Source organism: Phasianus colchicus, chromosome 18 (assembly GCF_987193195.1).
Source record: "Phasianus colchicus chromosome 18, bPhaCol1.hap1.1, whole genome shotgun sequence".
NCBI classification, from domain to species: domain Eukaryota; kingdom Metazoa; phylum Chordata; class Aves; order Galliformes; family Phasianidae; genus Phasianus; species Phasianus colchicus.
This window is the reverse complement of record NC_143453.1, coordinates 6360155-6373798: the sequence shown is the minus strand read 5'-3', so window position 1 is coordinate 6373798 and position 13644 is coordinate 6360155. Positions and strand designations below refer to the sequence as shown.

General features: G+C 52.7%; 1 protein-coding gene across 1 annotated transcript in view; it reads left to right on the top strand.

The window, feature by feature from the left end:
* The window catches only part of MYO18B (myosin XVIIIB), a 45000-nt gene that overhangs the window by 5192 nt on the left and 26164 nt on the right, over positions 1–13644 (top strand). Inside the window, exons 12-25 of the mRNA XM_090152725.1 lie at positions 286–430; positions 3233–3403; positions 3748–3838; positions 4558–4750; positions 6752–6832; positions 7102–7249; positions 7591–7750; positions 8655–8838; positions 9345–9510; positions 9985–10094; positions 10973–11038; positions 11749–11877; positions 11969–12112; positions 12897–12986. Coding sequence (XP_090008851.1) covers positions 286–430; positions 3233–3403; positions 3748–3838; positions 4558–4750; positions 6752–6832; positions 7102–7249; positions 7591–7750; positions 8655–8838; positions 9345–9510; positions 9985–10094; positions 10973–11038; positions 11749–11877; positions 11969–12112; positions 12897–12986 — 1878 coding nt within the window. The remainder of the gene's footprint in view (positions 1–285; positions 431–3232; positions 3404–3747; positions 3839–4557; positions 4751–6751; positions 6833–7101; positions 7250–7590; positions 7751–8654; positions 8839–9344; positions 9511–9984; positions 10095–10972; positions 11039–11748; positions 11878–11968; positions 12113–12896; positions 12987–13644) is intronic.

Below are 13644 nucleotides of genomic sequence, written 5' to 3'. Positions count from 1 at the left end.
CAATATTCAATCTTCATTAAGGAGCTCCAGTGCCAGTCTGGAGCCGCACAAGTCGGCTGCTGCAGCACTGAGGGCACGGCGAGGCCTTGAGCTCCACTGCTGCCACAGATTTGGGCTCAGGGAGTAGTTATGATATTCTGTGTCAGAAGCACCAGGCTCTCCATGCAGAGATGCTCCCATTGCTCCATGTCCCTTTCTGTGTCCCTGCGTTGTCCCCTCCTGCCTGGCCAGCTGTACGTCCCCATCCTCTTAGGTGCCCCATTTATCCCCCATCTCTTCCTGCAGCCCGAGGAGAAGCAGAAGGCGAGCGCAGCCTTTGCAAAGCTGCAAGCAGCCATGGGCGTGCTGGGCATCACAGCAGAGGAGCAGATGGCCATGTGGAGAGTGCTGGCTGGCATCCACCACCTGGGAGCTGCAGGGGCCTGCCGAGGTAAGGGGCTGTCCCCTCCTTCCCCCATACCCACTGGCAGTGCAGGGGGCAGGGCTGGGTGCTGCTCTCTGGAGGTGAGCTGCCATGGGACCTCTTGGCACCAATCGTGGTGTCATCACTTGAGTGCCTCATACAGTGCCTGAGTTACATGAGAATGGTTCCAGATGAGAACTGTAGTTAAGAAGGCTTTGTTAATACAAGCATACAGAGATTGCCATATCCCTTATAAATTATGTTAAGCAGTGTGCTAACCCGTCTGGGAGAGAGCCCCATTGATTTACACCCTTCAATTTATGAGAGCTGCGTAAAGGCTGCTATAAACTCAGCACAGACATCCATAAACGTCTCCACAACGTGTCATAACACATCTCGTGGTAATTTATGCCATTAATCATCTATTAATTATTTTAAAAGGATAAATGCCGTCGTCACTTACATCTCCTTCCCCTTCCCTCTGGCGTTCTGTCTCCCCATCTCCCTTCTCCCCTTTTATATGGGAGAGAATCACAAAGAAGCTTTTGGTAAAACCAAAGCCCTTCTGCCTTAAGAGCTTTCAGGACAGCAGGATTTGGAGATGTGTCTCCTTCCTGGTGCCATGCCATCAGCTGGGGCTGAATGCTTTGTTAGCATTTTCAATCCATTCTTATAATTACCTGAGCTGACTTGCTCTGACTTACATTGGGACTGCCTGTATGTCACTCGGGGGTCAGGCGAGGGCTGCATTCACAAAGCCTTGGAGCAGTTCTCGTGGTGTGAAGAGGAATGTGAAGTGTTGGGCTGGAGCTCCGGAGCTGCGTATGGGATTAGCAATCAGAGCATGCCTCAGCAGCACTCGCTCCGCTATCGATTCCCCCATCGTGTGTCAACCAAAGGGGAGAAATGAAAGGAAATACGGATAAAAAATGGATCAAAGCCGGATGGAGCAAAAGTCTCGGCGGGGGCGATGACTCTTTTAATGTGGTTAAACCTGTCTCCTGATCGCCATCTCTTCCCTTCCCGCTCATGCCCTTTGAAGATCTGCGCTCAGCATCCTCTCACCGAGGGCAGCCCCTCCTCCCCACGGCGCATTTCGAGCCCCTTCCCTGCGCTTTGCTCCCTCTGCTGATTGCCGTCGTCTTGTCGCGAAGCTGCTTGTCCAGGAATGAAGCAGGAGGGAACAGCACCATCTCCCTCTGGCTGGGAGCAGAAAATGCATTTGTGGTGAGAAAAACACCGAGAAGAAAAGGCTGAATTTCAAAGCTAAGGTGTCAGCAATTCCCCTTTGCTTTTGAAATGCGTCGAAACGGCTCTTTTTGTGAGAAACAAACCGACATCCAGAGGCCGGCAGGGCACCTTAGGTACCCATTCACCTAAAAGAGCTTTCAGTCCCCTTTGTGCGCCGCGGAACACGGCGTATTTTCATTTCTTCATTAGCCCTCTAACCGGGAAGGAGGGCTTGGGCACAGCCGGGGGTCGGCACTCAGCTCCCTCTCCAGTGCTGCTTTGGATGGAGCTGCAGTGCTGCAGGGGGAGGATGGCATTGCCAGGGTTCTGCTCCTCCTTGGGGCTTTGGTTTCCTTCAGGATGCAGATAGGTGTTGCATTAGAAACACAGGTGCGGGGTATCTGTGCAATGTGGGGTCTCTCTTGTGCAGCAGGGCTCTGCACAGTGCTCTGGATTCCCTGTCCTGGTGGCTGAGGGCAGAGCAGGGACGTCTGGTTTTGTTACACCAGCTCTGCTGCTTCGCCCTGCCGGGAAGGGAAGCGTTGCTCTGCTGCCTGGTGTCGTTCATCACAATGATCCCTGGAAAAGATTGCATTAGGGCTGGCCTCTGCATCCTGCCCATTTTTCTCCCTGTTAAAACCTTTTGCTCTTCAGCACTCGGGTTTCCTGCTATAGGGAGAAGCACCTGGGGAATGTTTTCAGGATTTTCCCCCTTTTTTTTTTTTTCTCTTTCCTGCTCCGAGCAGGCTGTCTCTGTGCCCCCCGAGTTATGGCACTATCTGTTCAGTGCTCTGACATCTTTATTACAAACAGCTGGGGAAACGCAGCCAGAGTGGCAGATTTCTTTAATCATGCTATTACACAGCTCTCCCCTTTGTTATATATAGGCTTCAACATGTCATACATCAGCCAGTGGGTCAGCGGAGAATAGACCAGAGGATTTAGAGCAGGACAAATAGATTACCCCATCCAGCCAGGAGGATCCTCCTCTCCCCCTCAGTTGGTAATCCCATCAGCACCCCCGCTGGGCTGCTTGCAGCCCGTGTTTGCTGGCTGCAAGGCATTCAGCCCAGCTGCAACCTGCCCTGAGCTGCCCACCCCCCCTCTGGTCAGAGCAGTGGGGAACCCGCTGTGAGGTGTTGGTCTGAGATGCCTCATTCCCAACCAAAAATCATGCCAGGTGCTGACCCAAATGGGTCAAATCGATCCAGGGAAGGGAGGAAAAGCTTTTCAGATCTGTTGGAGATGTTACAGAAGCAGGGAGTGAGGGAAGCGCCCGACCACATCCACCGTAATTGAAAATTAAAGCAGCAGCCTATAAAGAAAGGCATAAAGATGAGCACCACGGCAATGAAAGGAATTGGAAAGCAGCGCGTGGCTGCCGGCTTGCAGAGCACGTGGGGCTGCAGCACCTGAGAGCATCGGCTGCAAAACCCCTCCAAGCACAGCAGTGCTCTTCACGCTCCTACTGCAGAGCAGGTGCTGGGGGCTGTGGTGCTGTGCAGGATGCCCGTGATGGAATCCCTGCTGCAGGACACCACCCGCCTCCATCCCATGTGCTGTCTTTGTGTGTGTTTGATGCCGTGCCTCCCCTTGCAGTGGGCCGCAAGCAGTTCATGCACTTTGAGTGGGCGACGCACGCTGCTGAGGTGCTGGGCTGTGAGCTGGAGGAGCTCAGCACCGCCGTCTTCAAGCACCACCTGAAGCAGATCCTGGCGCAGGCGGCAGCACGGGGTGGCGGGAGGCCCTCCGAAGAGGAGGGACCCTCAGGTACCCAGCACTCCCTTCTCCCTTTCCTCATGGAGCTCCTATTTCCGTATGGGATATTTCTATTTCCATGTGGGAATGCGATAGAGCCCTGATTACCACCTGGAGAGGACACCTGGGGATGAAGGAATGCAGGTGATGCCTCTGGAAGATCAGTGATGGGGCTCTCCCTAGAAATGGGGAGGGGAAGAAGAAAGAAATGCCATGGGGGCAGCAGGGTGGGCTTCTGCTGCACCCCATAGCCTAACCTGGGGCACATGCACAAAGCATGGGGCAATGGAGGGGCTGCGGGCACACAGGTAGCTGTGCACAGGCAGGGAGCAGTGACTTTGCTCCTCTCTCTGCAGGGCAGAAGATGACAGGTGTGGAGTGTGTGGAGGGGATGGCTTCAGGTCTCTATGAAGAGCTCTTTGCTGCGCTTGTCTCCATGATCAACAGGTATGGGGCCAGCACTGCGTCCTGCAGAGCTTGGTGATGGGTCAGATATCACGGGCTGGAGCTGGGGTGAGCGGTGTGCAGGGAGCCCAAAGGGAGCCATGGAGCTGCTGTGTGGTTGCAAGTGGGATCAAAATGTTGGGAAGCATCCCTCCTCTGCTCACCTCTGTCTGGAAAGCTGGGAGGGAGGGGCATCCTTTGTACTGAAATGACCCATTCAGTTAAATGGAATGCTTGACGCTGGGGTGAGGATCAGATCCCAAACAATTCACTTTTCTCAATTCAGATGTGCAGCCCAATTTGTACAAGTCAGCATCCACACGAAACCCGCTGCTCAGAAATACTCGGTGTTGTTCCAGCAGGTCTATTTTTACCTGCGGTTGAATATTTTCATTTTAATTCCTAGCAACCGCATTCCGAAGTGAAATCAGTGATGGTACTCTAAGACCTTGCAGAAGATTCTCTTGAACGGCAGCACTAAATCATGCTGTACCCTATTCCCTTTAAAGCTGTTGTTTTGCTTGACTTCATTCCCCATACCACCCCATCACTGCCTATCAAAGCATTCCAACGGTGGCCAGAGAGAAATGGCATGCTGCTGTGCAGTCCATGTGCTGGTGGCGATGGTGATGGCTCTGAACACCCAGGATGGGACACAGGCAGGGGGAGGCTGGAAGCTAGCAGAGGGTCGGTGTCACCCCACGCTGTGTGCCCATCCCCAGGTCCTTCTCATCCCAGCACCTCTCCATCGCCTCCATTGCGGTGGTGGACACCCCTGGCTTCCACAACCCACGGCACCAGGGTGGGCAGCGGGCAGCCACGTTTGAGGAGCTGTGCCACAACTACGTGCATGAGAGGCTGCAGGGGCTCTTCTATGAGAGAACCTTTGTCTCGGAGATGGAGAGGTACAAAGAGGTGAGCGTGGGAGCATGGGGCTGCCTCGGGCACATGCAGTGCCTGTGAGCTGCTGCGGTGGAAGGGACAGTGCTTTGGGGCTGTGATGGAGGAGTGCTGCAGGAATACAGGGTGTGTAGGCCCTTCCTCCTCTGCCCCCAGCACTGGGGCGTTTGTGAGGCCACAGGGTGACCACTGGGTAACCATCGTGGGAACATGGAGGGACATTTGAATGACCATGGAGGGGATGTGGGGAGGAGATGGTGTGGCCATGGGGTGCTCACGTGTTGACCTTGAGAAGATCACAGAGGGGAAATGGGTTGATTGTGAGGTGACCATAGGAGGATCACAGGGTGGAACATTTGGAAACCATGAGGAAACCATGAAGGGACCAAAGTGAGAACTGGGATGACCATGAAAGGATCCTGGGCAGAACATGGTGTGACCATGAGGTGATCATGGAGATACCATGTATATGTAGTAAACTGGGGGAATGTAGCGAGGCATCAAAGAAGTGACTATGGAGCAAACATTCTGAGGCCAGGTGATAACCACTTGATGACTGTGGGAAAACCATGTTGTGACCATTGGGCGACTGTGTGGTCCCCACAAAGGAACCATGGTGTGAACAAGGAATGGCTGTGAAGGGATCACAGGGTGGACCACTGACTGGCAGTGGAGTCAGTACAAAGGGATTATTGGATAACCATGAATGGATTACAGGGAGAACGTGAGGAGACCAAAGGCTGAACACAGTATAACCATGCAGGGGCCATAGGGTAACCATGGTGAGAAAGTGGTGGGACGATTGGGTGACCATGACATTGAGGATACTTGGCAATAAATTCAGAGCCTTCAGCAGTTAATTAAAAATCTTTAGCAAGGTGACATTCTGATTAGGGAATGTCAGCTTCCCTAATCTGAAAGAAGATTCAGATTAGGGAATCTGAAATCTAGTTGAACAGGACATCTGGTGCCCAAAAGCAGGCTCTTAGCATTCCTTTAGGCAGGTACCATGTGCCCTGCTATGGTTGATAATAGTCACCATAAAAACTAAAAATTCTGTGTTCTAATTCCTAATTAGAAACTTAATCAACAGCCATGTTTTCTGTAAATAAGTTCTTAACAAATATGGGACCTGGCCTACTTAACACATGACATACTTCCAAAGCCACAAATAGGGCCATGTGAAGCATGATGTGTTGGGGGGCAACCAACCCATGGCAGGGGGCTGGAACTAGGTGGGCTTTAAGGTCCCCTCCAATGAAAGCCATTCTATGATTTGTGAGGCATCTCCTCAGGTGTGCCCCTCCCAGCTGAGGAGCTCTGCGCCCTTCTGGTGGTGCAGCTGGGTTTTTCCTAAATTAGCTCAGGTGTTGAATAATAGAGAACAGAAAGGAAAATGATAAATTATTGCAGAAATAAACTGCTGGAAAATCTACTGGCAAAAATGAACTTATTAAGCTTGCAGAAGTAACTTTAATACCTTCAGCTCTGGAAAAATGGTTGAATTCCCACGGCTTAATATTCACACACCGCTTGCCTCCAGTAAGTATAGATGTGCCCTTCAGTAGTGATGAATATGCAGCTACCAGCCAAGCATGAAATGAAGGAGCTTGGTGGGCTCGCCATGCCTTGTGCCAGTGCTGCCCTGCCCCAAACATGGGGCTTTCTGCTGCCACCCCCTGAGCCCCAGTAACACCGCAGAGCGCTGGGAACATGAGACCTGCTGGCCCCACCAACCTGAAATAGAAAGGGAACACGAATGGCGGCCCTGCCCGCCAGCTGCATGTTAATAATTGATTGTTTCCTCGGTGCTCTCTTGTTCAGTCCTGTTATTATCATATCCATCATTTATGCAGCTTGTCTGACACTCACTGAGTGCTGTGGAGCCCTTGGAGCGTGGTGCTCTGCGCCCACAGAACCGTCCCTGGTGGCAGCTCTGCTCCATCGCCCTCCCCGTGCGCACACACCTGCGGTCGGACTCCTGACTGAAGTGAGCTTTTAAATAATGTTTTCCAGGAAAATGTTGAGGTGTCTTTTGATCTTCCAGAGCGCTCTCCACTGGCCACGCTGTCCATTGTTGACCTGAACCCCTCGCAGGTAACTGGGCTCAGTGGCCACTGGGGGAATTGGTCGCTCTGCCCGTGCCTGGAGCATCTTTCCTCTGCTTGGAGGATTGCAGAGGCTGTGCTGTGTCATGGTGTGCAGTGCATGTGGCATGAGTTAGCACGGGCACACAGCTGGGCAGAGGTTTCTTTTCTTCCTAGCTTAGGGCAGAGGTGCTGGGGAGTGGGGCGTGCTGGCTGCAGCTCCTGGCCACCCCCTGTCCCATTCCTGGTGACCCAAGGGACACCTCCACTCTTTGACAGCCACAGGTGCTGCCTGGCAGCCTGGGGGCCGACCGCAGAGGGCTGCTGTGGATCCTGGATGAGGAGGTGCTGATCCCAGGCTCTGGAGATGGTGCTGCTTTTGACCGCCTCTGCTCTTACTTTGGCCCAAAAGGATCTGACCAGGATGGTGAGTTGGACATCTCCCCACACTCCAGCTGCATTGCTTCTGGAATCACCATTTAGCTATGACAATTAAAGAAACCCCCCCCAGAAAATTAGCTATTTCACTTACCTTCTTGGATGATCCTCTTCTGCTAAGAAACGCAGAGCTGGGCTCTCTCCCACCAGTGAAAACAGTGTTGGTTCCCCATGCACCATCACTGTATTGTGCCTGGAGAGCATGGTCTGAAATGCTCTGCTAGGTGCACGCCATCTCCTGGCCCTGCTGGTGGTGGTAGCCCCATGGGAACCTGATGGTAACCCCCTTAGGGTGCAGTTGACCCCCTCATGGCACTGTTGTTGTTGCAGGGGCAGGCTGTGTGCGCAAGTGTGAGCAGGCACTGCACTTTGAGATCCCACACCAGCTAGGCACTGACCCCGTGCGCTACGACCTGGCGGGCTGGGTGAGCAAGGCCAAGCTCAACCTGTCGGCAGAGAACGCCAGTCAGCTGCTGCAGCAATCTCAGCTGTGAGTATGGAGCATGTGCTTGTGGCTGCTCCACCGGAGAGGGATGGGATGGGGAAGAAAGCAAGGAAGAAGTCAGGAAAAAAGCTGCTCTTGGACCAGCTTTGTTGGAATATTTAGAATTTAGTAAGGTATTGGAGCAAAGCCAAGTGATTTGACATAGATCCATCCAGCGCCAGTTGATGAGCAACAAGATATGCATGATTTGATTATGGTGGATGCTCAGTAGAGAGCTGGTGAATAATGCCATCCCATCCAAGCCATCCCATAATGCTTCTCATCAAAATTACCTGAAGCAGTAGAGCTGTGTCTAACCCTCAACCTAACCCAATGCAAAGAAATTCAGAGGAATGCAACACAATAAAATGCAGTGGAGTTCAATGCAATCCAGTGAAGTGAAATGAAATCAAATGCAGTGCAATGTCATGTCATCCTAAGCCTAACTCTAATCCTGCTGCAGGGGAGGCAACATGGGGAGAATGCTGGGTGCTGCTGTCCCACAGCTAGAAGGGCCCCGCAATGTCCTTGGCTCTGCAGCATCGCAGTGCAGAGGCAGTGAGGCACCCACGTAGCAGCACTTCTCTTTCTCCTGCTGCATCCAGCAACCTTGTAAACTACTGGAGCTGAAACACAAACACGTTGTTACAGATGTCTCTGCACACGCCGTGATTTTAACCTTCTGCTTAAGCCCTGCCAGCTCATTTTGTTTTTGGGCTTTGGTTCAGGGAAGTTCTTATAGCGACAAGCAGTGGGGTTCTCGATGCAGAGAGAAGCCAGGAGCTGTGGAGCAGCACTGCATGAGCACCAGTGCTGAATTTGGCACTGACCTCAGGCTGCAGGTTGCTGGCAGCAAAGGGTCCCCATGCTGCCCCTGCTGCATATCCTGCACCTCTTTTCTTGCCCACAGGAATGCACTGCAGGAGCTGGCAATGCTGCGCCGCGGGGTGCCGCGGGTCTGCCGTGCTGTGGCTGGGCTGGAAGGGTGCTCACAGGCAGCCCTGCAGCGCAATGCCTGCATCAGGAAGGTCTTCGCCAGCAGCTTGGCAGCAGTCAGGAGGAGGTCGGTGTGCGCCCAGCTCAAGCTGCAGGCGGTGAGTGCAGAGACAGGAGCAGGTCCGTGCGTGGCTTCTCTCGGCTGGGGATGCTGCACTGGCTGCAGGTGGCCGCTGCTGCTCAGGGAGAGCGTCGCAAGGAAACAAGTCACAAAGTAGATTACATGCACACCTTGCTGTGCTGCTGGTTAATCCTCTTAAGCATGCTGGCCCTCCGTGCTGGCTGTGCGCCAGCCTCCTGTTGCTCACACTGTAGTGGGGTGCTTGGACTCCCAGCAGACCCAGCAGCCTGCTTTGTGCATGTCCTGGCTTCCCCCAGCCCAGTGGAATCATAGAATCACAGAATTTTTTGAGATAGAAGTGATATTTAAAGGCCACCTGGCCCCACTCCCCTGCAGTGAACATCTGCAACTCTACAAGGTGCTCAAAGCCCTTTTTCCAGGGACAGGGCTTTGAGTGATGCATTTGGGATCAGAAAACCTGGGGCTTTGGGAGGAAGTCTTGCTTGGTTGCCTCCAGTCCCACTGACCTCTTCTTTCCCCTAGGACGCTCTCACCAGCCTGCTGCGGCGCTCCCAGCTGCACTTTGTGCACTCCCTGGTTCCAGGGACAGCAGTGGAGAAGGCAGACCCGCTGCTGCTGGATGTGCCGGCCCTGCGAGCCCAGCTGGGGGGCACCCAGCTCCTGGATGCCCTGCGCCTGTGCCGCACTGGTACACACTGCCCTCCTGCAGCCCCTGCTCAGCCCTCCATGCTTTGCTCATGCCCTGCCTCTCACTGGACCTGCTTCCCAACGTTGCCCATGCCTTTGGGGATTTTTGAAGGGTCTCTTCACTGCTGGTGGCGCAGCCTGAGCACAATGAGTGCAGTGCGCTGTGCTCCCTTTGCAGACCCATGCATGACTTTGTTCCTGCATCCTGTGGGATCACAAAGGGCCCAAACAGGGGGCTGGGGACGTTTCCTGCATTGCACAATGTGCCACCTTATCTAGCTGCCTCGAGCACATCTTTGGTTCCCTTCCTGCTGCTTCTGTTTTGCCATCATTTTGTTCAGCTCCTCCAGCCCCCTCACCTGCATCCCACTTTGCTGCGTGCCCCAGCAGCCCCTGCACTGCTCCCTCCCTCCTCAACAATACAAACCTCACCACCAGCTCGTACATCCTGCCCAAAGGTGTCTGTTGTCCCCAGGGTATGCGGACCACCTGCTCCTGACCCACTTCCGACGGCGCTTCCAGGTGCTGGCTCCAGCTGTCATGAAGAAGTGCACATCTGCCTACGAGGTGCCGGATGAGAGCAAGGTATATCCTGACTGAGAGCACCATCCTGGGCTCTGCCCATGCCCATACTCAGCATAGTCAGGGCCCTCTCTGCAATTAGGAGCTATTACCGGAGCTCTTCAAAGGAGCTTGGTCTTACCCTGGGGTAGGGGGCAGCTCCTTCCTGGCTCAGCCATTCAATACATTCAGTGCTATTATTGTCATAGCTGCTGCTGCAGCTGTGGGGTCAATGCCTAAAGCTCTGCTGAGCCTCTCCAGACAGCAGTGGGTGATGTGCTCTGCTCTCAGCCATGGAGTTTCTCCCCTTTAAGGCTGTGTTTTTGCAAAGGCTGTAATCACTCCTAGCGTGGGCTGCATTTGCCAGGGTTATTGCACCATGGAGAGGACTTGGAGAAACCAGCCTGGAAATGAAGCCTATAACTGCTTCTTTTTAATGCTTAAGAGCAAAGAGCTTTGAAAACCCTGCTGGGTTAGGGCTGGGGGTGTCCCAGAATATGTGGAGCTGAGGACAAAGCAGAATCACCCCCCAGGGACCCAATGCAGCTCAAGGAGCATAAAGTTCCCAGGGCTGGGCATCACCTGGGCTGGCACCAAAGGAACGAAGGCCAGGATCTCCCAGTTGAAGAGGTTTTACAATAAATCAGTAGCAAGGCTGGGGAGAGTCACCCGCATGCCTGGAATGAGATGTGGGTAAGCCAGGGAGCTGAGGGGAGATCAATCAAAGACGGACATGTGCTCTGTTGTGCAAACTGCCAGAGTGTGTGCACATTCAGTAAAGACCTCGGGATTTAATGAGACAAGTCTGACAGTCAGAAAAGGTCAATATTGTCATTAAAGAGGCAGAGGGGCCTCACCAGCAGCACATAAGCTGGGAGCTGCAATGCATTCCCTCCCTGCAGGCAATCGAGGAACTCTTCCAGGTGCTGGATCTGGAGAAGAAAAGTGTGGCCATTGGACGCAGCCAGGTACAAAGGCATCATAGTGTGCCTCGTCCAGAAACCCAACCCAGCCACCTCCCACATCCCATGGGAGCAATGGGACTCGGGTAGCTCGGTCTCTTTGGGTAGGGGTGAAACCTGCCAGACCGGGCAGCAGTTGTCCCAGCAACAGAGTTTGAACTTAAAGTTGATAATCTCAAAGGAAAATAAATTTCGTATGCATGCTTGCCTTCAGCTCTCAGAGTCTATAAAGAAAGAATTCATGGAACGGCTCTGTGGAGTGAAATAACTTTCTTTTATCCCGCGCAGTGCACTTTGCAATTATCTCTTCTATGAAACCCTTGTACTTAATCAATAGTGCGATAGCAGCTCCAGTCACATCTTGTTATATGGCAGTTGGTTTTGCCATCACTTTGAGTATTGATTTTGCACTAGCTTCTAAAACTCGCTGGCTTGTGAAGTTAATACAGACCTTAATGAGACAATCAAATAGGTGGTGGAGCAATCATAACATTATCTCAAGAAAGCGATCTTCCCTGGGATTGTTCTTTGATTCAATTTGGCTTCTTTAAAATGCAACTCTTGGGGTGTACCTTTGGGTTCATGAGTGTCATTCATTATTACTGAAGCTGCATTATGCAGATGGTGCATGGGGTTTGTAAGTGACCGGGGCAGCTCTGGGCTCAGTGCCAAGGTTGTTCTGCTCCTGGGGTGCACATCGCTCTCTCCTTGCATAGGTGTTCCTGAAGGCAGGTGTTCTCTCCAGGCTGGAAAAACAGCGTGACAAGCTGATAGCTCAGAAACTGACCCTCCTCCAGGCAGCTTGTAAGGGCTTCCTCAGCCGTCAGAAGTTCAAGAGGCTAAAGGTAGCCGTCCCATGGGTCGGGGATGCCCTGAGTCCACCAAGACATATGCTTGGGCTGCTGCACAGGGTCAGGGCTGCTGTGATACCTGCAGGTACAACGCCTTGCTGTCCGCTGCATCCAGAAGAATGTGGTGGTCTTCCAGGCAGTCCGGCACTGGCCCTGGTGGCAGCTGCTGAGCCGCGTGCGGCCCTTGCTCAGCATTAACTTGGCAGAGGAACAGCTGCGAGTAAAAGAGGTAAATTCCGTGGGATGGGATGAGATGGGAGAGGGTAGGATAGGATGGGGTGGGATGGGATGAGTTGGGACAGGATGGGGTGGGATGGGATGGGACACGATGAGATGGGATGCTTTGGGAGCTCTGCCTTATCCTCCCTGAGAGCTTGTTGGTGCTGGACTTGCTGAACTGAGCTCCTTGGGATGATGGGTGAGCTGAGCACCCAAACTCAGCCTCGTTGCAGGGGATTTTTCTCTGTGCTATTGCCAGAGCTGTGTTTCCAACCAGGCTGGAATTGGTGATGTGAGCCTCCCACGGGTATTTACTGGCCTGGGAATGTCATAATTCACCTAACCCTTTGGAGCTGAAACTTCAAGGTCCCTTCCAACCTAATCCATTTTATGATTTGTCAAACTATGAGACCTCTATTAAATTCTTGGTCTGTATTCCCCAACATCCCACTCGTGCTTTTGCCTTAGGGATGTCCTAACAAGATGTTTCCAGGCTGGCTCAGATAAAACAAGCACTGCCCAATCTCCATTCTGTTGTTCCTTTTGAGACTGCCTCTGTATGTATGAGGATGTGCTCTGTACATAGACCAAAGCTGACATTCCCTCCAATGGAATTCATGTCAGGAGCTGGAGTCCCGGCAATTTGCAGTGAGCAGCCTTCAAAGCTGTCTGCTAGATTTTCTTAATAAGGCAGCTGTGTCTCTCCCAGTTATTTTTAAAAGAAAACAAGACCATCATAAGTAAACTGAGGATGCCAGAGCTCTCACGGTGTGTTTTCCTGCAATCTTACCTAGAAGGAGCTGGCGGCGCTCAGAAGGAAGCTGGAGAGATCGGAGCAGTCGTGCAGTGAGCTCAGGCAGAACACCGAGAAGCTGGAGAGCAAGGTAGGGCCTGAAAGAGCCCTCTGCTTACTCATGTCAAAGTTATGCCCTATCAGGATAAGCGTGGCCATGGAGCAAAGGTGCCAGATGTTGTGGGCTTTGGGACTGATGTCACCACACTGACAGGGTGACTGTGTGGATGCCGTCCCTTCTGCTGGCAAAAGGCGATTGTTAGAATAGGAAATGGCACATAGTTGTTTCATGTTCCCACTGTGCTCTCCAAGCAGCTGTCTTGGTGACTTCAGCAAGCACCTTGAGTGGCTTTGTTTAATGCGACCAACGCTAATAATGAGGGGAAAGAGCATGGCAGGATCATCCTGCTCATCTTGATCCAGCTCAGCCTTGATCCGCTTTGGATTTGCTCGTTTCTCTGATCTTAGGTGCAACGCTCTGCTTAGCAGTGCCAGTATCCTCACCGAGCACCCTCTTCTTCAGGGGGAAGTGACTGCTGATTATTTTGCTGTAGCTCTGCACTTTAGAAATGCAATTGCACTCCTGAGGCTGGGGACTGCCACGGGAGGCTAATGCTTTATGACAGACCTAGAAAACACCAGCTCCCCAGGGGAAGCAAGCCTATTGTGCTTACTTACCCAAATTAAAGTTGTTGGACCTCTGGAGAGCTTTTATAGCATGTCTGCAGATTGAAGTGCCTTAAAATGCT